We start from the raw sequence: 24,929 nt of genomic DNA, 5'->3' as shown, positions 1-24,929 counted from the left end.
CACCTTGCATGGATGATGAGTATTAACAGAGCCCTGGTATTAATCATGTAGTAGAATTTTATATATACACAGAAATATATATAGGTGAAAGGCGATTTTCTGCACATGTATATACCTTAAACACTGACTACGAAAAAAGTTCTAGTAATGTTTAAAGGCTTTTCGTAATATATTTTCAAATGAATCAACATACACAGAGTACATATAAAAGTGAAATTTATTCGAATACACACACACACACACCCATACCACATGCATTCTGCTCTTATTTTTGGCTTCTGCAAATGGAAATAAAAAGACAAAAACATCAGAAAACACATCATAAATACTGTAACAACATATACAAAAGAGTTCATTGTCCTCAGTTTAACATAATTATTATTTTAAAAAGTTTCATGTGCATAATTCTACCATACATTTCTGACTAAATGCCTTAAGAACACCTTGATATGAAAAAAACATCTTTAGAGTTATTGCCATCGGAAAATGCAAAAATAGTGCAAGTAATGAACAAACATGATATGAAAATTCTAGAAGTATAACAGATTGCTCTCAGATTTGACGTCTCAGATTTGTTTTGAGTGTCCAGTGAGATTAAACCAGTTAGGTTATTTAAGGCACTACCATATCACTACAAAAAGAGACTGTCATCCCAGCAAAATGTGCAAAAGTCATTTACTTGCAAAGGATTCGAAAGCAAACTGAAAACTTAAACATCACTTTCAGGCTGACAATTAAAAACAGAAAAATATAAAATGCTACACACAAGCTATTGACTATTTTCTTATTGCATTTTCTTTGACTTTCAGGTGTTAATTAAACTGAAATGAGCCGTTACATCGAAGGCTTGCTTTCTCTGCAGTGGTTCTTTTCAGGAATCCAGAAGGCAAATGGTTTATAAAGTGCTTTGCTGTTTTACATACACATGAATAACAGTATGATAGTTAATCTAATACAATTCTCAAGTATTTCTCCCACCGTCATATGACAACATATGAAACTGACAGTCTTTATCAGTAGGTCTGCAAAGGTTTGCCACATTTTTGGTCAATTGCCACATTAGAGCTGTACATCTGTAGCTGACAACTACACACCCACCACCGGCTGCTATTTCAACAACGGCTCGGTGGTCACAGAGGTTTCAAATGATTATAGCAGATAACTATCATTTCCTCAGAATCATGCGAAAACATGTAGGATAAGCCCATCAAAACAGGATCATTCCACTTAACTTCATGAGACTAACGTTATAGGCATGTTTTAGTACGATTGAATGAAAAGCATCCAAGCTGTTGCTCATTCAGTCCCCAACACTGTCTCTGATATCATAATGCTAAGATTAAAGTCATCACTTGACGTGCCATCATGGAGATTTCATCTCTGTCTATTATGAAAAAGTCTTTTCTCACCTTGTTTTTGGCTTTGGAAACCAAGTATCACATTTTAAATGAATGGGTGAGTGTGAGTTTTTCCTTTCACGAAATTTAAAATTGCAACTTTGATTAAAAGAGATGTAGATGTTGTGGGTTTGATGCATCACACACATCATTTGGGCTGAAGGGAGGAGAGTCGCCGCTCAATACACTGTTTACCTAGAGAAAGGGCAAACAAATGTACATCAGAGATGATACAAAGTCCCTTTAAGGCAAGTCATTTCACTAGGCGGCCATCTTTGAAATGGGGAAACATAAAATTCTCCATTCTCCATTCTGAAATTACCAATGAAATCTGACAACAACTGTCTTAATTTTTTTTCTTCTAAATGCTCAAATCATGACCAGCCAATGCACATGTGCAGTCATAGGCGCGTGTCGCTTAGAAACACTGACTGTTTTTATAGCAACTAATGCTTCTAATTGGTGATTGGCTCTTTTATTTATGAGCAGGGAGGACTTATTCCGTTATATTGCGCTTTTCACTTTCTCCCATTCATAATAATATTAGTGCACCGTCTTTGTATATAAAGTCTTTGGATGAGATGAATGAGTAATCTATATGTGTTTTCACTACTGTGCAAAAGTTTGAGTTTAGTAAGATTTTTTTTTATGTTTTTGAAAGAAATCTCATTCACCAAGGCTCCATTTATTTAATAATAAAAAAGAAATATTATTACAGTACTGTTTTTTTTATTTTTCAGTTCTTTAAAATGTTATATATACAGTGCTATGCATAAGTTTAGACACCCATGCTAAAGTTGACTAAAAAGAGGAATAAAAAATCATCTTTTGGTAATTGAACTTAATGCCTTAATTAAAAAAATTAGGAAAAATCCAACCTTTAAGGACACCAATTTTCTGTGTGAATGAATAATGTATCGTAAATAAATAATTGTTCTTCCTTGAAATACAGGGTGCATAAGTTTGGACACCCCTATATTAAATTCCCATAGAGGCAGGCAGATTTTTATTTTTAAAGGCCAGTTACTTCATGGATCCAGGATACTATGCATCCTGATAAAGTTCCCTTGGCCTTTGGAATTAAAATAAACTTATGCACCCTGTATTATAAGGAAGAACATTTATTTTTTTACGATACATTATTTATTCACAAAGAAAATTGGTGTCCTTAAAGGTTGGATTTTTCCTAATTTTTTAAATTAAGGCATTAAGTTCAATTTCCAAAAGATTATTTTTTATTCCTCTTTTTAGTCAACTTTAGCATGGGTGTCTAAACTTATGCATAGCACTGTATATGTGATGGTAAAGCTGAATTTTCAGCATCATTACTCCAGTCTTCAGTGTCACATGATCCTTCAGAAATCATTCTAATATGCTGATTTGCTGCTCAAGAATATTTTATAATATCATCAAATTGTGCTGCTTCATATTTATGTGGAAACCATGATATTATATATATTTGAAACAGAAATCTTTGTAACATTATAAATATCTGTACTGTCACTTTTGATAAATGCATCCTTGCTAAAGTATTAATTTCTTTAAAAAAAAAAAAATATACAAGACTGACCCCAAACATTAGAACTGTAGAGTAGGTGTGTCATACTCACATTTGTTGATATTGTTTATGTCTGCAGTCTCTGTAATAATTAAAGACAGGCCCTCCATAAGCAGTAAGGCCTTATGGTATCGCTCTACAGAGGTTTCTCCATGATGAAACATCTCGTCCAGCGCTGCTGTCTGTACCTGATCATATAAGAGAGGAGTGCAATTCATACTATTAGTATTACAGATTAGATACGGAGATGTTTCTCCTCATATTGTAAGAAACCAAACATGAGTGTGTTCATACCATCTGAACGGTGTGTGTGTAGATGAGTCTCTCAGCAGTAATGTTGTTCATGCGGTCCATCAGTCTTTGCTTGCTGCTGAAGAAGAGCTGGAGTTTCTCAGTGAGAGAACGGCAGGAGTTCACACACCCCTTATACATCTCATTAAGCTTACGTACTACTGCAAGAGCAACACACACACACACAAACACAACATACCAATCAGAATAAATGTTTTATACAGTTACAGTATGTGCAGTTTTTGATTGATTACAAGTGACAGTAAAGTCATTTAGAGAGAATGGTACAAAATATTTCTATTTCAAATAAACCCTGTTCTATTAAACTTTCTATTCATCAAAGAATTCTGAAAAAAAGAAAAAGAAAATCACAATATTCACAAAAATGTTGATAAAAATAAATTAAAATTCCCTTGTTACAGTGTGATTATATAAGTAAATACTAAGTAATACTGTATCTAACATGAGTATATGTACCTAATATGAGTAATAAAAATTATAAATAAAATACTGAGTAATATTAATTAACAACATGTACTTACTATATAATTAGGGTTAGTTGCTTATTGTAAAGCGTACTTTACTGTTATTACTATAGTAAGTACATGTAAAATGTTTAACAAGGAAACTAAAAATGAAGTATTACCGCAATGTTTTTCTTGAGCACCAAATCAACATATTAGATTGATTTCTGAAGGATTTGAAGTGTGTGAGTAACTGTATATAAATTCATATAAATGCCTTTGTATCATTAAATATATTTTATTTATTGAAAATTTCATTAAATAATTATTGATCTTGTTTTCACAACTGATTATGTCTGTGATAGCATGCCTTAAATGATATAGTCACTCTGTATGGGGTAAGTTGTCACAACTAAACCTGCCATTAAGATGTCAGTTTAATTTCAGCTGTCAAATTAAACAGGAAACACAAAACAATTAATATAACGGTTCAAATGCAAAAAGTAACATATATGCAATTTTCAAACCATTATTTTGGCAAACAGAAATCATAATGCGGACAATTTCCCCATGATATATAGTTATTTATACCATGGTCTGGGTGAATATTCGATTCTGATTGGCTGCAGGGTGTCCATTAAAAAGTGATAGAGGACACCTAGTAAAGGAGTTCTGGTGAAACTGACTGTTTACCGTTCGAAATGAATAAATAAATGCGCTGGCTACATCAGCTGTGAGTAACCATAGCGACAGGCAGTAATCTGAAGGGTTCTACGAGCTGAGTGGACTATAAATATCTCCGGTACCAGGGAAACCAAGTTATTGTTTGTAAAAACTTTAGATTTCGATTGTAAAACTAACTAATGTTTTAAAAATGTGTTATTTGGCAAGTGACCATGGTATAAGCGGGTTAATGCCCTTCGAGGTGTCCATTGTCAGGTATTAATGGACGACGGCGAGGCGTGAATGGAGGACGGTTGCCTCCTCCGTCAGGGCATTAACCCTTACATATATGGTTGCATAATTTAGAGATCTTTTGGTCCCACTTTATATGAACTACTATGTACCAAAATTTCAATTAATCATTTGTTATAGTTTTTTTTCTTTGTTTGTTTTTTTGTGTTCAGCTGTAATTAATTTCTATAATTACACAGTTAACCCTTCCTTTACCCGATAACCCACCCTTAAACTTAACCATACTATGAAACCTATCCCTAATATTACCCGTATCTCACCTCAATAGCAGCAGAAGTGTTTTGCAACTCAACATGAACATAATAAGTACAAGTACCTAACATTTGTTAGTAGTTAAGGACACATAATATGAAGTGGGACCGTTTTTGTTTGGTTTTCATGCATTAAAATTGTTGGCTGTTTTTGGTGATTATGTGCTTGGAGTATGTGACTTACCTTGTTTAACAGATCCTGATGGGTAGAGTTTGCCTTCTTTGATCCCGGCCATCGCTGTGTGTAGCGCTGAGGACAGCAGCTCGGCACACTTCATATAGAGGACCAGCTGCTCTGCAGAGCTACATACACACGCGCACATCACTCACAGTGTACGTGACGTAATATCATACACATGACACATAAAACACGTGTATGTTTATGCATGAATGAGTAGTATCTCACCTCCACTCGTGGCTCAGCAGGCTGATCTGGTCAGCCACCATGCTCTGCTCTAAGAATGAAGCATCAAGTGCCATGGTCCTTTCCCCACTGTCCTTTGATCGAGCGAGCTCTGTGATGCAGTAGGAAAAGGCTAGAATGAAGCGCAGTCGGCTCAGCAAGTCTGTATGCCCCTCCTGTGTAGAAGAAGAGGATGGCATTTTCAATTCAACAAAAAATTATTTCAGTCCTCATAGCCAATTTCTTTCCATCAAAGAATCCTGAAAAAAAATTATGGTTTTCACAAAAACATTAAGTAGCACAACTGTTTCTTGAGCACCAAATCAGCATATTAGAATGATTTCTGAAGGATCATGTGACGTTGAAGACTGGAGTTGCATCACAGGAATAAATTAGAAATTTAGAAAATAGAAAGAAGTTATTTAAAAAATGTAATTAGGGATGTACTGATGGGATTTTTTTCCCTTCCAGATAACAATTCTGATTTTAACAAACAACTATTGGCCAATTCCGAATCCGATACCGGTATTTGTCACTTGCTCTATTATTTTAACTTTGGTCATTAAAATAGATTTGTGTTTAAAAACATTTAAAAAATGCATGCATGTACAGTACTATATACTATGCATATACTGTACACTAGATAGTTTATTGCTCCATCATCAAAGTCTTTCTATTGAACATGGATTGGATCCATTTAACATTCAACAGGCCAACATTAATAGATAAATACACCAAAAAGATGCATTTGAAATAAACAGTGCTTTTCAGGCAGGTCTAACAGTAGTTTTAAGGTACAGAAAAACAGTAATCAAATGTAAAATATGTTCTTCATTGTATAAATTAAATATACATTAATCCTTATTAAAGTTACAAAAGTTATTCAGTCAAGAGTAGCGAGCGATTTTTTTTGATTAACATTAAAACAGACAGCAGCGCAGCGCAGCAAGAATATTAGGCTGTGTCACTTTAAGAGCTGCACGGATCCAATATACTGGTACACAAGCGTTTTATTTCTCAACTGTTTATAATGACCAGCTGATTGTCTGACTGACTCTATTTTTCATACATAATGTATAGCCCAATTATTTTACCTCCATAAGCGTCTCCTCTGGCAGTTCAGGTGGCACAAATGCCACGTCCTCACTGAGGTTTGTTGCAATGGCATCTGTGTAACCATAGCGCAGGCTCTCAGGCGAACCGTAGGCCTCGTGCAAATGACCGTAGGTCCAGCCAGGGCTTGTTGGGCTGGGAGTGCCCACTTCAACAACAGATGAGGTGAATTGAAAATGCATTGTGAGTCTAACAGATACAATAACACGCAAATGCAATACATGTGTTTCAATCTCATTAAGTAAAATAATGGAAGTGTCACCTGAGAAGCGTCTAGGTCGAGTAGAGTGAGGAGGTGTGTGTCCGAATTCAGGAGAGCCCAGCATGAACACAACTCCAGCAGGACTGCCTGAGCCCTGCTCTATGCCCTCACTGCCACAAGGGGGTGCTACAGAGATCAGCACATTTTAAACAGCAGATACACTAAGAAAAGTGCCTGAAGCCATGTTTTTAAAATATGATCTATGACTATGATTAACGACAGATATAAAAGAAAACATCTTTAAATAATACGATAATTGGTGCTGTAAGACTTATAGCATAGTTACAAACTGTAGTTATGGCGCTTTTAAATACAGGGTCAAGAGAGTGTTCCAGTCATTTGTAAATAGAATAAAATAAATAAATAAATAAATTCAGTTGAACTATTCAAGGATAGATATGAAACAGCTCTTTTATATCTTTCAACACCAATAGCAAACCATCTAATTCAACCATCCAATCAATTCCCAAGTCCTACCCTACATTTTTGTCTTGTTAGAGCTGTTTCACTCGAATAAACGTCATAATAGGGATAAAAAGACTACAGCAACTTGTTTCATGCTGACTTTAAAGCTTGTCTTTTGTTGAGTGGCTAACATCACTGTTAGCATGAGCTCATACCTGTTGTGTCCATGGGTTTCTCTGAATTTAAGCTCTCACAGCTGCCCCTGTCAAGTTGATGTCCGAACACAGCCTTCAGCAGCTTATCTGAGAGACGGCCGGTACTTAATGACCTACAACACAAATGACTCATAAACACAGCTCTATGGAACAAACTCATCTTCCAGTGCCGATTATGAAATATAACCCTAATATGTCACAAGCTTTCTTCACCCTGGACTAAAGCCTCATTGACTAATACCTTTTGACCATGTCCCTTCTTTCCGCTGGCCTGAGAAGTGGCACATGGGGCCTTGTAGCCGGGTACTGTGCCAGATCTTTCAGGTCAGACAAGGTCTTGGTTCGGGCGGTCAGGCCTCGCTGAATCAGCGTCGTACTTGGAGTTTGACCAGAGACGGGCCGCCGATACAAATCCCACTGAAATGAAAAGTAATCAAATATATATTTTAGTGTTGTTAACTGATTTAAAAAAAGAACTAATTTATCACACATTTTTCTGTAATTAATCACACCTAACATTAAAAGTTTTAAAATATTTTTATATTGGAATACATATTTTCACACTGAATATCCAAATTAATGTTGACAAAAAAATGTTTTACTCAATTTCTAGGGATGAAATGAGTAATTATAGCCATTCAACATGACACAATAATTGAAAGCCATCATTTTCAATATTTCTATGGGTAAAAAAAAATATTTTATAAACTTTTAAGTGAACTTAAAAAATAATTTTCACATAAGCCCTTTATAATGAATGTCACATTTAGCTTTGCCTTTAATTTAGTGTGGTTTATATAGTGTATATAGAAATGATGTCTCAGTATTACCATAAAAAGTTTCATTTATTTGCAATAAAGGTTATTTGCAAAATGAAAATTACACTAACATTCAAAAGTTTGGGGTCAGTAAGAAAAAAAAAAACAATAAAACAGCAATCTTAAGAAATATTATTACTATTAAAAAAAACTATTTTAAAGTATATTTAAAATGTAATTTATTCCTGTGATGGCAAAGCTGAATTTTCAGCATCATTACTCCAGTCTTCAGTGTTACATGATCCTTCAGAAATTGAACGGTACTGACAATATATAATTATACCAACATATTTGATCAAATTCTCAGTTGAATGTGTTTTAACTAAAGTAAACATGTATTATACTAAGGTCTGTTTTGAAGTCATTGCAAAATCTATTGACTCCCTGCTCTATACAGGAACACCTGTGGTTTACACACTATGGCGGTGGAGCTGTTTTTTGTGTTTATGTTCTGTCATTCCCTGATTAGCCAGCAACAGTTACTCACTCTGTGCACTACAGATTCTGGGCTGTGCTGATGACCTTTGAGTCTGTGAGTCAGGGTTGTGTCTAAGGTTGTCAGGTCAGTGAAGAGAGGAGAGACCTGACCAGGCCGTTGATCTGAGAGACAAACAGAGACAGAGAAAAATGAGAAGTTGGAACAAGAAGTCTTACAAAAATCTAATTGATATGCAGTGAAACAGGTATTTCACCTGCAGCATTCAACCCCGTCTTACTGCCAATAGGCTGGGGCTGACTGGGTGTTTCAGGAACATTTCCCACTTAAAAAAACAAAAAAACAAAAGCATTCTCTATATGATCAACAAAAACACATGGTTTCCTCACTTTTGACCAATGCTAATATACTATTACATTATTTTCAAAAATTTTGAATTTGAATTAACTTTTATTTTTATATTTTCAGTTAATTTTAGTAATTTGGTCATTTTTATTACTTTTATTTAATATTTCTATACAGCTTTAATTCATTTTTATTTCAGTTTTAGGTTTAGCAATCTTTACTCTTCAACTCCAACTTATTTTATTTCAGTCAGTAATTTTGTATTTTTTCATCTAATATGTGATATTTCAATTATTGAAAACTTTTTAGTTTTAGTTACCAAATAACTGATTTCCATGATTATCCATGACCTTTCCAGGTGTTTGTAATTAAAGTGATTTTGATTCAGACGAATTTGCTAAATAATTATTAAGACTTTTAAAATTGAATGAAAAGAACTGACTAAAAAGAAAAATTCATTCACAAATAAGACATTCAAAGCATTCAAGCAGGTGCATTACTCTCTACGCACAAGCAATTTCAAGCTGATTAATATTTTACAACAGAACATAACTATAAACTAAAGAAAAGTATATAAACTGTTAATTAAAACTGTTAAACTAATAATATTTCTTATTATATTTATTTTATATTTTAATATTATTTATGTATATATTTATTTTCAAGGCTATGCATGAATGTAGGAATTCTGGAAACAGAATATGCAAATTAGGAATATCTCTACTCAAACAAAAGGACTGACTTTATTCGTTATTTCCAGCTGCCTGAAAAAAAAAAAAAAACGCCGCTAGAGTCTCTTTCTCTACTAGTAAAGTATGCAAATCAAAACACAGCTCTGCAGGGAAACCGGTTTCTTTACCTTGTGGGGAAGGTAGAAACGGTCTTGATCCTCCTGATTCCGAAGAAGCCCTGACTCTCCCACATGTTGGAAATCCATTTGAGCAGCAGTGATGTACAGGTGTTGCTGTCCTGAAATAACACAAACAGAGCTCATGTGTTGATGCATGGGGCATTCAGGAGCACATTTCTACATTTATGTCTCCTTGTCATGTCAGAGAGAGAGAGAGAGAGAGAGAGAGATAGAAATAAACCCAACCTGTCAGACACTTGTAACTTGTGCTCCATCCTCTGGTAGTTGTGTTTTTGTGTCGGCACTGGAACAGGCACAGACTGAGCGTAACTACTGCCACATGACTCCAGAGGCCTAGAGAGAGAGAGAGAGAGAGAGAGAGAGAGAGAGAGAGAGAGAGAGAGAGAGAGAGACCATGATTGGTATGTCATGTGCACAAACATACATTTAAACCATTTGTTCCCTAGTGATCTGTGAATTACTTTCATCTCTAAAATTTCCGCTTTCTCCGGTCACGTTAGCTCAGACAGCTGTCTCTCACTTCACACAAGCAAACAAAGGCTATTGTTTAGTGTGAGCTGCTCGTGAGAGTGTGTGTTTTTACAGTCTCTGTTATATTAAATGCTAATCTCCATACTAATGCACACACAGTACCTGGAGGGGCTTGGGGAGGCTCTGACAGACGGGGAGGATGATGGCGTTTGACCCACACAGGCAGTGACACCCAGCAGTGAGCTTCTAGAAATAGTACACATACACAGTTATGCCATTATTACTATGCTAAAGCATCCAACTATATAATATAGACCAGGGTTTTTCAGTCTTTTAGATTCCATGCCACAGACCCCAAATATGATCATCACCCTTATGCAATGGAATATATATGATATTGTACTCCTGAGCATGTTTTGTATATTTGTATTTGTATATCTGTTTTTATACTTCTATGAGTATTTGTATCTGTCTTCATTTTTAATACTTTTATTTGTAGTCATTTTGATGTACTCTCTATATCAATCCTAGTATCACTAAGCAGAAAAATAAATAAATTAATCATTTATTTAAATCAGATTTTATATTTACTTTAATACGTTTTTTTTAAATGAATTTTAATACAATTTGTTTATTTTTTTCGTACCTTTCAAATATTTGTTTCCCCTAAACGTTCTTTATTAAGATTTTTTAATGTTTTTGAAAGTTGCCATAACAGGAATAAATTACATCTTAAAATATATCAAAATAGAAAAGTTGTATTTTAAATTGTTATAGCATTTCACAATATTACTTGATTTTACTGCATTTATGATCAAATAAATGCAGCCTTGGTGATCATAATCTTTTTCAAAAACATTAAAACATCTAACTAAACCCCAAACGTTTCAAAGGTAGTGTATATGTGTGTATCTTAACTAGTCTTTTAACTCATGAGTGCTTTAGATGAGACATAGATGCTAAAAAAAAATGCTAAAATGTATTAGAAAATTTGTAGTGAAAATGAAACGTTATACTCAAGCAATTTTTGCAATCATGACCGTAAAGTCTTCCTTCCTTCATTGCACAAACGCGTCAACACATAAACAGACCTCTTCACAGAACCATACAAACGGTCATCAGGTCAAAAGGTCAACTGACATACTTGAAATGAATATTCACGACACGTGACACTGGTAAGCATGCAAACCATTGTGTTAAGTACAGAAACAAAATGCAAGCACATCTGTTATGTAGGTTAGAACTGAGAAGCATGTTGCATGTAACTATATACACTGTGTGTGGGCCGTGTCACTTTAACCCTTAAAGTATTGGAAAAATGCTTTTCTCACTTACCCGCTGCGCATCAAACTGTCCTGACCTTCTGCTGAGACTAGTTCACCTACAGGAGTGATCAGATTGAGATGTTATATTTGTGCAAAAAAGCAGGTTTGTTCGTTACATAATCCAAAGTAGGTCAATGAGTGCGAGGGCTCATCTTACTGGTGAACTGAGCCGGCACCATTACGAAGTCATCGGACTCAGAGGAAGATTCAGAGGAAGAGTCTTTCAGCTGGGAACCTGGAGACGGTGTGGGGTTCATTTGAGGGAGGGGCCTCAGCGCTTCAGTGTCAGACTGTCAAGAAAATACTTTATATATACACTACTGTTCAAAAGTTTCAACGTTTATATGGGAATGCAACGTGTGCCATTTCATAAGATTCGTAAGGTAAATCAATTAAAAACCTATGCAAACATCAATTTGTTTCTAAATATGCAATCTGTTCATCGTGATTTAAAAATAAAACAAAATAATTAAAAGTTTTGCATGTTTTGATGTCCACATATTCTTGCTCAGAAATTACACTGGCTGTAGCATTTCTATTGTAAAGAAGTGACCAAATATTAAAGCATTTGAATTAAATGTAATTTGGCAAATATTAAACAAGGATTTGCTCTGCGGTAAATATTATGTATTTTAAAAGTGTTGTTCTATAAAACCATATGATTACTTGCTTGTCATCCTTTATTTGAACCAAATAGCATTGCCTCATTGTTGTTATATGTATTTAAGGAATTTTAAAGGTTTAGGTCTTTGCTTAGGTTTATTTTTATTACCACAAAAAAATAAAATAATCAGATTAATCGATTAATCGTCAAAATAATCGACCGATTACTCATTACTAAAATAATCATTTGTGACAGCCCTAATCACAATACACCTCAAAAAGGTGTATTTCATGCATCATGAGCTGTTATTGTGTTACCTGAGTAGGAGTGAGGCGAGCGGAGGAACCGCTGCTGGAGCTCCCAGAGCCAGAGCTGGGATAGGTGGGCACGGGCACTGGAGAGGCTAAGACAACAATGAACAGATGTTAATGCTACTGTAACCAAAGCTATAGCAGATTAGCTTGAAAAAAGTAATGTACATCATAATCGTACATTTCTTCATGGATGTACTGGCCTCCATGAAAGGATGGTGGAAAAATTGATCTGAAATAGACAATAATCACTTATTTATAATTATTATAAGTTGTCAATTTATGATTCCTACAGGGTCTTGTAAAGTCAAATGTGTGATTGTATGTGTCCACTGACCAAAGTCCATGCGTTCCATGTGGTTCCTCTGCAGCAAACCAAGCAGAAGGTGCCTTAGGTGACTGGAGGTTTCACGTGGAATACTGGGAAAAGCATTTAGGTGCTGTGTTAGACACTGACAGGAATCACAACCAACACAGTTCTGTGTGCATGTTTATATTCTTGTGCAAGGGCTCTTTGTGTTGCCAGAGTAAGTCTGTTATTGACTGAGTAAGTAGAAAAGCGATACTCATGAATACAAACATTGCAACAGTCTAGGTAAATAAATAAGGCTTTCATTTTAAAGAGGGTAAGTAATGAAAGATGGAAGAGAGAAAAGAAACCAGTTCTACTGCCTTGTGTACACTATCATTCAAAGGTTTGGGGTCGCTTTTGCCCGTGTTTGTGAAATAAGTCTCTTTCTATGCTGATCTGGTGCTCAATTAACATTTCTTCTTATTAACAATGTTTTAAACTTAATATTTTTGTGGAAACAGATACTTTTTTTTAGGATTCTTTGAATTCTTTGAAATGAATACCTTAAAAGTATTCATTTCTCTCAAATAAATTCTTTCAAATTTACAACACCAGAGACCTTTGCGCGTGTATAGCACACACTAAACCGGATCATGTTGACTGATGACTAACATGCAGTCCTCAGGGTCACTTACCTGGGACTCAGGCTCCGGTTTCTTTCATAGAACTGCCGCAGTTCCTGAGGAGTATTTGCCTGGAAAAAGATTTCAGAAAGAGAAAGACTTTGAGAAATTGTCATGACCTCATTATAATTAACTGACCATCTGGGGAAAAAAATCCGGACGGCCAAAAAAAGTAAAAGAATTTACAATGAGGGAGGGACTTGAATCTGTATATCTTTTGACTTGGGCTAGTAAGCAACTGACCCTTAATACTTGAGCAATGTTCTAACTGCTCTCCGGAAACACTTTAGCATCATTACAGCAGGTTTTGCAAGATCAAATACCACTCAAATCTAGTTAGATAGATAGTTGGTTCACTTAAAACTATGCACTACCTTGAAGGCAAATATCTTGCATATTTTTAGACGTTATACTGAACTATAGTTTGTTGTGAGCAGCATCACACGGCTTTACTACATTCTTCTTTATAAACTCTAGCTGTTTGGGATATAAACATTTGTTCCAGATCTGAAGTTACATTTTAGACTAGAGGGACTGTTTCTACAAACCATAAAAGGCTTTCTAGTGGCTGCAGGAACTAGCACTAAAAGTAATATTTCCATGCAGGTTGAGGTAAACACAATGGCTAGGATAGAGGCGACTGGTCTATTCTTAATGAACTCAGTGACCCATCTTGACCCATCTGCAGACTGATATCATGTTACAAGACTCCCAGGAGCTCATAAACTAATAACGTTCAGCCTGGGGCCAATATTCAGAGGAAGTACTGCAGCAAATAATTACACAAACATGCATTTTTATTTTGCAATACATTCACCACACAGAAAAAAAGAAGAACTCTCTGTTCAAGTAGTGCAACCCGAGATGCCACCCATATGAGTGGGCATGTGTGTATGTTTGGGTGTCAGTGTTTGTTAGTAAACCAGAGGGTGTGTTTAGTTGTAGAGGCATATGGTTATGTTTATCAGTGAGATGTCACAATCATGTTTCACACTCCACAGGGCATAAATAGCCGAGGATGCCAACCAGTTAAGCTTTCGCAATGAAAAGGTTCCAGAAGGTTTTCAGTAGTGACGTAGTAGAAACTGATAGCATTGCTAGCATTTTTTTCTTGATTATTACACATTGCCTTAAAAAAGTTTGGGGTCAGTAAGAGTTTATTAAAAAAAATAAAGAAATGAATACTTTTTTGGATTTCTGATGTGACACTGAAGACTTTGCCTGACTGTTCAATAATCTTTCAACAATATTACAGTTTAAAAAAAACAACAACCCCAACCTTTTGAATGGTACTGTATTTCTTTGTGTGCTCGCATTAGCAGAATATTAGACCTAAAATACCCTAAACTTGGTAAATGGCTATTTTATTCAACAATATCTCATAATGAATCTGTTTTTAGTGGTTTAGAAACATTCTTCTGAGGGGAACAAATTTTTTTGATGGGAGACTTCCCCTAAAAACAAGTCTGTAAGACTTACGTGAAAGATTTTCAGTGAATAACAACTTAAAATTTGGTCTGTATTGAGAAATGAGGGTGAGTAAAGTATTTTAATTTGTAGTAAAGATTTTAAATTTTGAGTAAACTATCCCTTTATATAGATCCACACTCTTCAAAGAGAAAGCGCAAAAATATAAAGCGCAGAGTTAAAACCATGACCACAGTGACATCCACAATTGAAGAGAGAGAGAGAGAGAGAGAGAGAGAGAGAGAGAGAGAGAGAGAGAGAGAGAGAGAGAGCGATGTGAGTGTACATGTGACAGGTTAAAACAAGCTTTCTCTCTTTGGGTCATACAATTTGTTGTTTTTGTGCTGTGTGTGTGTGTCACTGACCTGAAATGGGGCTTTGCCAGTCAGGCACTGGTAGATAATGGTCCCTACGCTCCACAGGTCAGCTTTGGCATCATAATTCTGTGACATGATGACCTCAGGAGCCTGTAAAGTTGAGCAAGACAAGTAGTGCAAAACATGGAGTAAGTCAAGTCATACAGAGTAAGTCAGAATATCTAATACGTGGCTGCTGTTTTTCGAACAAGTAAAAGCAGTACTTTAATATGGCATGCTTTGCTGTAGGGCTGAACAATTAATTGAAATAAAATCGAAATCGTTGTATGATTTAGTGTAATTATCAAATCACTAAAGGCTGTGACTGTGTGTTTCAGATTAAAGCATGGCACTGTGTTCTTTTACACGATAGCAGCTCATGATCCAGTGTTTTCAGTGTCTCAGCACAACAGGGTCCAACATCTTCCCAATACTTGTAATGAAAAGCGCTTATAAACCAACTGTTGCCAACAAATGAGAAGCTTTAAAGTCACCACGAAATAAAAATGGGCAATTAAAGTTTCTTATGGAATATTACAGTGTTTATTATAAATTATTTATCTGTGCACATCATATTTGTTTTTAAAATTCATGTGTCCTTGCAATCTTTAATCAAAATAACTTCCCTTCCCTCTTGAAACGACATCCCTCCTATGATGATGTGTTTAATAGTGCTAGGGCGGGACAACCTGTCTCTCACATGAGATCAACCAATAGAGTGGCGCAGGGATGACGTCAAAACCCGGACGACTAATTCACCAGTGGTTCCCTCAAGATTTTCCTATTGGTTTTTATAATAGGGTCAAGACCTGACTTGACTTGACTTGATACTTGGACATTTTGTTCTACAACGTAAATTACACACACTTACACCCCAAACACTATTATCTAGTTACTTAGTAGGAACATACAGTACATTTAAAAAAATATGCCTTTTCAATATGAGTGTCTGTAATTTATGTTGTAGAACAGGGGTCTCCGTTGTAGAACAAAACGTCCAAGTATCGTCAACTTCTTATTCCTGCATTAATCCTGCAGCCTGTTCCTGAACATTTGGATAATACAGAACATGAACGTTTTGAAGTCAAGTACTCACCATGTACATAGGAGAGCCACAGAGCGTGGCAGCCATCGTGTTTCCCTGCAGATAACGTGCAAAGCCAAAATCAGCTAAAGGGAGAGATAGAAAGGAAAATCAGTGTTTGGTGCTAAGGACTACATTTGGGAGCTTGTTTTGGTAGTGGAAGATGGTGCACGAATGTTTACAGTCAGTGTCTTTTAGTTGTTTGACTTTACACAGCTGTGTAGTGACACACAGTGTCTACATAACGCTCAAGAGCAAACAGAACAACGTCGTAAACACCTAAAACAAACCGCAGTCATAACACAAGAACAAAAACACCACAGCCAACCACTGCCAAACCTGATAACTCATAATCTCACAGTCTCATAATCAGTACATACTGATCCATGACCAGTCTTTGTGTTTCTTTTAGTAGAAACTGTGTACTTTGACCCAGAGCACTCACCCAGTTTGATGCAGATGTTGTTGGGGTTGGCCCTGCGACCTGTGCTGTACGAAAGGAGAATGTTTTGGGGCTTTAGGTCACGGTGAATGATGCCTTTACTCCTTAAAACACTCATGGCTCCCGCCAACTGCTGCAGTAACACGCGGATTGTGTCCTCGCTCAGAGAGCCTTTAGCTATGAAGAAAAAAGTTATATAGTTTAATAATTACTTAGGCCTAATTAATATATATATATATATATATATATATATATATCTTTGAATTGTGGGATATTACATCAGAGGTAGCAATCCATCAAAAACAAAATGTCCAGCTACCATCCACCTCCAAAAGCCCATGCCCCCCTTCTCCCAGTGTACCTCTTTCCTTCCACTCAAAACATGCTGGTTTCATGTAATCTTATTTTTAGCCCTCATGTTTTTCCACTGCAGGAGAGGGCAGATAACAGACTGGCAGGTGAATGAGGTCAGGTCCTGGTTTGAGTTTCAGCAGGGGATCTTGGTGTTGTGCCAGTGAATCTGTGGTAAGAGGTGAGCGGGTGAAGGCAAACACGGCCCCTGATGAGGCTGGCATGAATCTAAAGCTGGACAACGCTACATGTCTGATGGCTTAAAAAAAGAGTGGCCAATGCAAACATGTTAAATATAGCCAGGCTGAAAAGCTTATGGTTAGATGAAGATGCATTGGAACCCCGAAGTGTGTGTGTGTGGGTGAGACCACTTCCAAAGAGGCTCTATTTGTGGCAGCACATGTGTGAAACTAAGCTATTCTCAGAGGTCCTGAATTATCTTTCTGAGGAAAGATCAGGAGAGTTGTTTGTTTGTGAATATATCTGCAGTTTCAAGAGCAAGTCCAAGTCCAAAGCAAGTTTAAAGCTTCAACCTTCGAGAAACGGACTTTGGTCTTAAAGGAAAATTTTGCCACCCAACATTTTTTTGTCATCACTTACTCGCGTTCAAGTTGTTCCAAACCCGTATGAGTTCTGTTGAACACAAATATAATCAGGGTTTGAAATGAACACCCGCCAACCCGCCAAATGCGGGTAAAGATAAACTGTGGCGGGTAACACTAGCCAATTTGGCGTGTTACTTATATATACTCACTTTGATATATTAAATACAGCGTATTAAGCAGAATCTGCTCATATCTAACTTACTTGAACACACACGTCCCTACACAACAAATAACGGCGAGCGCTTGTTCATTTGCATTGAAGAAATAGCGAAGATTAAAAAGCATTTGGTTAATAGAAAATACATTATTTTCCTACATCCCTATATTTTTTTATGTTCATTGTACTGTATTGATCTGTCCACCTAAAATACATTTTTGGTGATGAGGATGAAAGAGGAGATGCTGGATGACAGGATTTTGTTTGAATAAGAAATGAATGTACAAAATACAAATTGTATAATATAATATAATATAATATATATATATACTAGGGCTGTCAAAAGATTAATCGCGATTAATCACATCCAAAATAAAAGTTTGTGTTTACATAATATATGTGTGCGTACTCTGTATAATTATTTTGTATATATAAATACACACACATGCATGTATATATTTCAGAAATATTTGCATACATATACTGTATATATTTATATATAATTTTTTTTTATATATAAATTACACATTTTTCTTAAATATATACAAGCATGTGTGTGTATTTATATATACAAATTTAATTATACACAGTACACACACATATATTATTTAAACACAAACTTTTATTTTGGATGCGATTAATCGCGATTAATCTTTTGACAGCCCTAATATATACACATTTTACATTTAAATTACCTTCTCTCACTTTAAGTTAATAACTGTAAAAACACTAATAATTCAGAAACACTGTTACTAACGTAATCGTCAGCAAATCTCAAATTAAATATCTATTTTTCATGAAGTATATTATAATGTTGTGATGTCTTAATTTGCTTGTAGCATTTACAAGACATAGTTTTTAGTATTTAAATTTTGATTTATCTAAATAAAATAGCACACCATTTTAATATCAACCATGACATGAAAGCAATTATTAGTATTGGGAAGTATTTTAATTCTTGATGCATCTGAATTTGTCATCTTCAGCATACAGGTTCAAATCTTTGTTGTGTTATGGAGCCTCGGTGCTCCTCCAAAGTCTGTGTAAAGATTCTGCATAAAAGCTGCACTGAAGTATGTCTGCTCTGACTAGGCAACAGAAATAAACCAAGCAGGTATAACAACATGGAAAAAACAAGACACCTCACCTGTTATAATAGTTCAAAAAAATCTTAATTAGAAATATTTAGTGCCTAATTTGTGCGTTCACACGACAAGGACAGATGCAAGGCACACATAATAGTGAAAGACATAACATATTGAAATGAGGTTATTGTACTTACAGTGTAAATACTCTGCTAGGTCTCCTCCATTGCAGTACTGTAAGAGGAGACAGTCAAACACTGTAAGTGTACATTCAACACAAAACACACTCTCATCGGAAGAGAGAGTAATCACAATAACACCAGGGCTTCAAATGTCTATGCTGACAATAATAACACAGAAGTGTGAATTAAGCTTTGCATAAAGGACATCCTGCAAGGAACGGTGAAATTTGACCTCTGATTTCCCTCTACTTCCCACAAATTCTATTTTGAGGTTTACAGTGGGTATGTGAGAGGTGCAGCATGCCATCTGGACTCACCTCCATGACGAGATAGACACATCCCGATATCTCCTGCAGACAGAGACATTCAATATTTACAATTGATTATATGCAAGAAACACCCAGCAACATGCCATATGACAACCATGGCACTGGCTAGAACTCTACATTGTCTAGATCAGGACGGGCCTCTGGCTGGACACACAATAGATTGCAGGGAGTCATCATTCAAAGCCTACACTTACCTAAGCCTTCTATCAATAGTGTGTTATTATAGCATGTACTTGCAAGCAATACAAATCACAATAAGTGTCTGCATGACAGGTTTTATTTGATTAACGCCTTCAAGTACCTTGGGCTGTGAGAATTTTTTCCTTTTGCATTTGAGTTTAAAATAGCGATCTTTTATTTTGTGAAAACTTCAATTGTTGCTTAAGGCAGGACAAACGTAGCACACAAAAATAGAAAAAGAGTGCACAATTGAAGCTAAAAAAAACCCTTCTTATCAGATATATTTCATTTATTAAATCCAAAAAAAAGAAATTAATAATAATAATAATAATAATTACTGAAATAAACAATTAATAAATTGTATAACTATAAATAAAAAATATAAAAGTGTGAACAATGACAATGAAAACAACGACTTACTGATTCACAATTATTAACGCCACTGTTATTATTGTTGAATAATATTATTGAGTATTATAATTGTGTGGACTTCCTAATGTGCATATTTGATGATAATATATGTTTGAGCACATTTCAAACCATTCAGGGGTGCGTTTCCCGTACGACGACGTAACTCGCTGCTTAACTGCCATAGTCGACTAGCTAGTCACGACTGTTTCCCGAAACCATATTGTCGTAAATTGGTCGTTCAACCATGTTGGTTAATGATGTCATGCACGTGGTGGAGTAATAACTTTTAATGAATCTGTTTGAGATCTAATTAATGCTAGATGTTTTGCTATAAATTACGGACATGGCATCTGAGGAATATTTCTAATTATTTTCAGTTATTTTGCTTTATCATAGGCTTGTTCTTACACACTAGCACGTCCGCACATGCGCACTCTTCAAAAACGGTGCTTTCAATCTCTTGACAAACTAAACGACATAAATGACATTTGTATGTATTCCAAATAAAAGATACAGATTGTACTGAATGTCAGCTTGCTTATTTTGCTCAAGATAAGGATTTATTGAGTACACATGTCATGCAAACAAGAAACTGTGCTTCTAACCACAGGTCGAGATCTGTCGTTCCACACAACTCTACGATGATCTTTGCGAATGTTCGTTAGAACTATGGCTTTGGGAAACACAGACACGTTTAACTATGCTGATAACGACAGAACTTGCGACCATAGTTGGTTAACGATGCTTTTGGGAAACGCACCACTGATCTGTATGCCAGACGTTTCAATTTCATACTATAGAACAGAACAGATTAACCTATGTTTTTATGCTAATCAGAGCACAAATTAAATGCACACTGAGTGCAACATCATGCTCTTCACTGGCCAAATCATGAACTTTGAGAGCCTCTTAATGTGCAGTTGTCACTAGGAAAACCACCTTAAAAATGCCCTTTGACCCCTAGCGTGCATAATCCAACCCAGTATGGATTTTAGGTGGTTTGTTGCCCATAGAAATTCTGCTCCTCAAAGGATTAATGGAGCTGATCAATATGTCCACACAGGCAAAGTGCCATGGTGACCCATTTGAACGAGGTATGCATGGCCAACTTGTTGTGCAACAAAAGTCCTATTTGGACAATTTCCATGCGTGTTACAGCATGGACAGAAGCAGGAGGTGTCATTACCCAGAGCTGACTGACATACAAATCAGCGGCCGGCCGGCGTGACAGGGCACTGGGAGGTGCGTGTTTTAATAACATATTACATAAAACTTGTTTTATGGAAGACAACAAACCATTATGACTTCAAAGTTGCATAACAGCTAATTTTATAAGTGTGACACAATTACTGTGGATAAAGGCTTAACGTTAAGCTCCCTGTGTGTGTGCTTGTGCAGAATCCATGAGGAATGAAACCAGGCCATCAGCGGTAATGCAAAGTAAACTAGGTAAAGCCCAAGGCTAAAGACCACACACAGGACAAAATACACTCAAATTATCTTCTCTAGACGTATTTACAAGGCCATAAAGAAGACTGTCAAAACATCAGCATGAGCATTCAATACAAAGGTGTTTCTCAACAACAAAAGACTGAAACAACATAAAGCTTAAAACGAATATCGTTAAACTCAAAGCTGTTCCACGGCATGTTTCCGTGAGTGCGGGATGGGGTCGAGGGTTGGGTTTCACTGACTAAGCATAAGTGTCATTTTCTTGTGCTATTGTTCGGCGTTCATGCGGGGTGCACCTGGTGCACATTGTGCTGTCAGGTGAATCCAATGCCTGGCGGCCGTCTGCTGAACAGCTGATCAACCCAGCTGGACAAACCCATGACAATTACTATAAATGCTGCCCAGATGAAGATTGGACTGATATTGGAGCCAGTCAAAGGTGGTGGTCCTATAATTGCAGGTTTGTTTAGTATCAAATGCTCCTGTGTCAGTCCTTGCAGTGCGTGAGGTGTAATGGAGCAAGCATGAATTATTTGTGTGCGTTCACTGTCAGGTCATTCTCAAAGGATAATGTGGAGAGAGGCTTGACTAACTATGCAATCCAGTCCATTCGGCTGCAATTCGTTTAAAAAAGAAGTTACCATCTAAAAGGAAAATCTGGGACTAGGTGCCTTGTGTAGTGGATTGCACTAAATGTACAAAAATTTGCATAAAATACAACTTTAATTATACCTTAATTTACAACAGGGATATGTCAGCCGAACCCCTTTAACCTATAAAATATTTTTATGAAAACCTGAATAGGTTTTCATCAATTCAGTAACCCCTACAGTTCCCTCACAAATCAAATGGGAAACCCCAATTTAGAATAGAATATAACACTACAAACAATTTGAAGTAAACCTGTTATACTTGCTGAAGGGCACAACACCTCAAGATCGAAGGTGTAACCCACTTCGTTAAGTTTCTTAAGCTCTCTACACCTGAGACAACCACCTGCCATCAGATAAGCTCGACTGCCTGTAGTCCAGTCCAGTCCTCTATTCATGATAAGGGAATCCTACATCAGACAACGTCTGTTCTGTATGCAAATGATAGAGACAGTCGGTTAAAAGGGTGAGCTGGGCTGGCAGGTGCTGGCTAATGCATGCACAGGTGTTAGGTGTATACTTCAATAGACATAGACATCTGTCATGGCTGCCATTGTTTCGTGAGCCATTCGTCTGTTTATTTTTAGTACTTCTGCCACAAGAGGTATGAAATTTAGTTGGAGGGTTTATCAATTTTCTCTGCCCACCTTGATATCACAGAGAGATCAGATAAGGGTTTCACTTCTGATGCAAGATGCTGCAACATGAAATCATTACTCATGGTGAGTCATATATAGTCAACATCTATTCACCATGGATGAGTGGCTAAAGCTGCGCATAAACAGTGTGTGACATCATGGGCGGGGTTTAACGTTTAACCAATCAGATGAAGGGAACTGCACCCATAATGTCAACACCAAGCCATGCGATGTTCGAGTTATAAATATCCTCAGAAAAAAAAAACTCTGTTTTATTAGATTAGAACCCACTTAAAATAACACAGTAGGCTTAGACATATACCCCGAATAACTAAATTCTCACGAGTTATAGCAAATACGTACCTGAAAGTCCAGTAAACTGACAATATTCTCATGTTTCAGCTCCTGGCGAAAACACACACGGGATTCACTACATTAGTCAGCAGCTCATGTAACTGCTATAAAGAGGTGATGATATTTGCTAAACCATTGTTTATATCAATAGCTAAACGTCACTAGCCCATGTAACGTTAACGTTAGAACAGCTCACAGATTTTCGACATGTTTAACTATATCTGTGAGAATATATATATATTTTAAAAAAAATACACAAACAAACGCTCCCAGCGTCTAACTAGGAAACTCACCTTTAATATCTTGATTTCTTTTCCTAAGAGCGACTGTGATTTGGCGAGATTTTTCTTGTTAATGCATTTCACCGCGACCTCAAAATTATGTTTCTATGGATAAAGAGATCATTTCACTTTATGGCAGTCGTGTAGAATGATTATTTGCATATTGTGATACGAACAGAAATGTACAACTTACCTGTTTATGTCTTCCTCTGAACACCACCGCAAAAGCGCCGTGTCCTATCAAATCTTTCCTGTTGAACTCGTATTTTCCAACGCTTTCCATCGCTTGTCTAAAGTTGAAAGCAGCTCAGTAAATCCACCACGGGTGAGTTGAGGGTGTCAGGGATCTGTCTGTGCGCCGTGGATCTCTACAGTACAGGAGAACTGGACCCGTCTATCGCTTCCCATCAGCTGCTTCTTCGCACCCAAACAATCTGACACTTCGGTCATGATCGATATTCGCTAACGTTACTTTCTTGTTAATACACCCAAAGTCACTGTCATCTTGATCATACTATTTTAAAACACTGTTTTTCAAAAGTAAAGCTCACAAAATTGTGCTAAATTAGATTCGGAAACTGTCAGAAGTCGGTCGTGACGCCTCGGCTGCACTGTTTTGTTTGGAAAGTGTTCTGCGTGCGCACTTCACAAAAAACTTGAACTGTGCGTGTCCATTACACGCATGCGCACTACCGGTCTGTCTGTACACTAGTGGCTGGATCTGCGCATGCGCTTGTCAAAGAGCCGGGTCAGAAATGTTAGAACAGCTGAGAGGTTGACTTCAGTTGACTGCAAGTTTCTTGCAGTTATTTTTAATTCTGTATGTGGGAAAAATATATTATTAGTTATAATAATGAAACTGCAATTGATCATTATTATTAATATACACTGCATACACCATCTATAGATCTGTCTGTCTATACATACAGCACATTTTACATAACCCAACCTTATTTATTGTTAAATTTGCTATATTTTCTATCTGCCATTTACAAAGTTATACATTAACACCATCAACATCATTAATACATTATATATTAATACTATTAAATGTTATAATTAACCTATTATTTTTTTCTTAAAATTGACAAACAAACTCCAACTTATGTTAAAGGGCAGTACATTACATAATCCTCTCATACTCAAGTTATATTAAATTGTATGTCTGCCATTAGTTTAACTGAAATTCTCAAAACTACTTGTTCAACCGTCACCTCATCTAGCCATTTGTGCACATCATAAAACAATTTATCATTCTTTTGAACAAATTGCAAATGCTTTGGCACATTCATGCAATTGATTATAGCCTACAAGTGTCCACTGTTTCCTACATTATCAATTGCTTATGTCATGTTGTTCAAAATATATTATAGGCCTATGTTCCCTGTTGAATAGTCTTACCCCTCAAATACATA

At 36.2% G+C, this 24,929-nt stretch overlaps 1 protein-coding gene across 3 annotated transcripts; it reads right to left on the bottom strand.

Moving 5' to 3' along the window:
- Nucleotides 1–199: 199 nt before the first annotated feature.
- Nucleotides 200–24,179, bottom strand: ulk1a (unc-51 like autophagy activating kinase 1a). 3 transcript variants are annotated; one of them, XR_014028995.1, is made up of 28 exons: nucleotides 23,708–24,179; nucleotides 23,527–23,619; nucleotides 23,243–23,284; nucleotides 19,537–19,569; nucleotides 19,235–19,271; nucleotides 16,843–17,016; nucleotides 16,410–16,483; nucleotides 15,323–15,424; nucleotides 13,503–13,561; nucleotides 12,853–12,935; nucleotides 12,697–12,747; nucleotides 12,522–12,607; nucleotides 11,758–11,890; nucleotides 11,611–11,656; nucleotides 10,438–10,521; nucleotides 10,030–10,137; nucleotides 9,793–9,902; nucleotides 8,640–8,752; nucleotides 7,576–7,751; nucleotides 7,335–7,447; nucleotides 6,715–6,840; nucleotides 6,434–6,600; nucleotides 5,343–5,515; nucleotides 5,121–5,239; nucleotides 3,250–3,407; nucleotides 3,008–3,143; nucleotides 1,410–1,592; nucleotides 200–278 (listed from the first exon to the last, which is right to left on the bottom strand). XR_014028995.1 is itself a non-coding variant. In XM_081349818.1 (28 exons), exons 1-28 carry the CDS (start codon nucleotides 23,795–23,797, stop codon nucleotides 1,546–1,548), a joined length of 2,802 nt encoding a protein of 933 aa, XP_081205944.1. In that variant the 5' UTR covers nucleotides 23,798–24,179; the 3' UTR covers nucleotides 200–1,545. The 3 variants fall into 3 exon arrangements, 2 of the variants coding, with proteins under 2 accessions (XP_081205944.1, XP_081205945.1); XM_081349818.1 differs by adding an exon at nucleotides 8,845–8,913 and having other exon boundaries at nucleotides 200–1,592; XM_081349819.1 differs by having other exon boundaries at nucleotides 200–1,592; nucleotides 23,708–24,177.
- Between the last annotated feature and the right edge of the window lie 750 nt (nucleotides 24,180–24,929).

The sequence above is a fragment of the Scardinius erythrophthalmus genome, assembly GCF_964197995.2.
Source record: "Scardinius erythrophthalmus genome assembly, chromosome: 20".
In the NCBI taxonomy this organism is placed as follows: Eukaryota; Metazoa; Chordata; class Actinopteri; order Cypriniformes; family Leuciscidae; genus Scardinius; species Scardinius erythrophthalmus.
Note: the sequence above shows the minus strand (reverse complement) of the source record. Positions and strands in the feature narration are given on the sequence as shown.

Coding starts and splice junctions, on each gene's coding strand:
- ulk1a (XM_081349818.1), bottom strand. CDS start 23,797: ATGGAAAGCGTTGGAAAATACGAGTTCAACAGGAAAGATTTGATAGGA. Junction 6,841..7,334: donor GAAACCCATGGACACAACAG/GTATGAGCTCAT, acceptor TGATCTCTGTAG/CACCCCCTTGTGGCAGTGAG. Junction 6,601..6,714: donor TCGACCTAGACGCTTCTCAG/GTGACACTTCCA, acceptor CTGTTGTTGAAG/TGGGCACTCCCAGCCCAACA.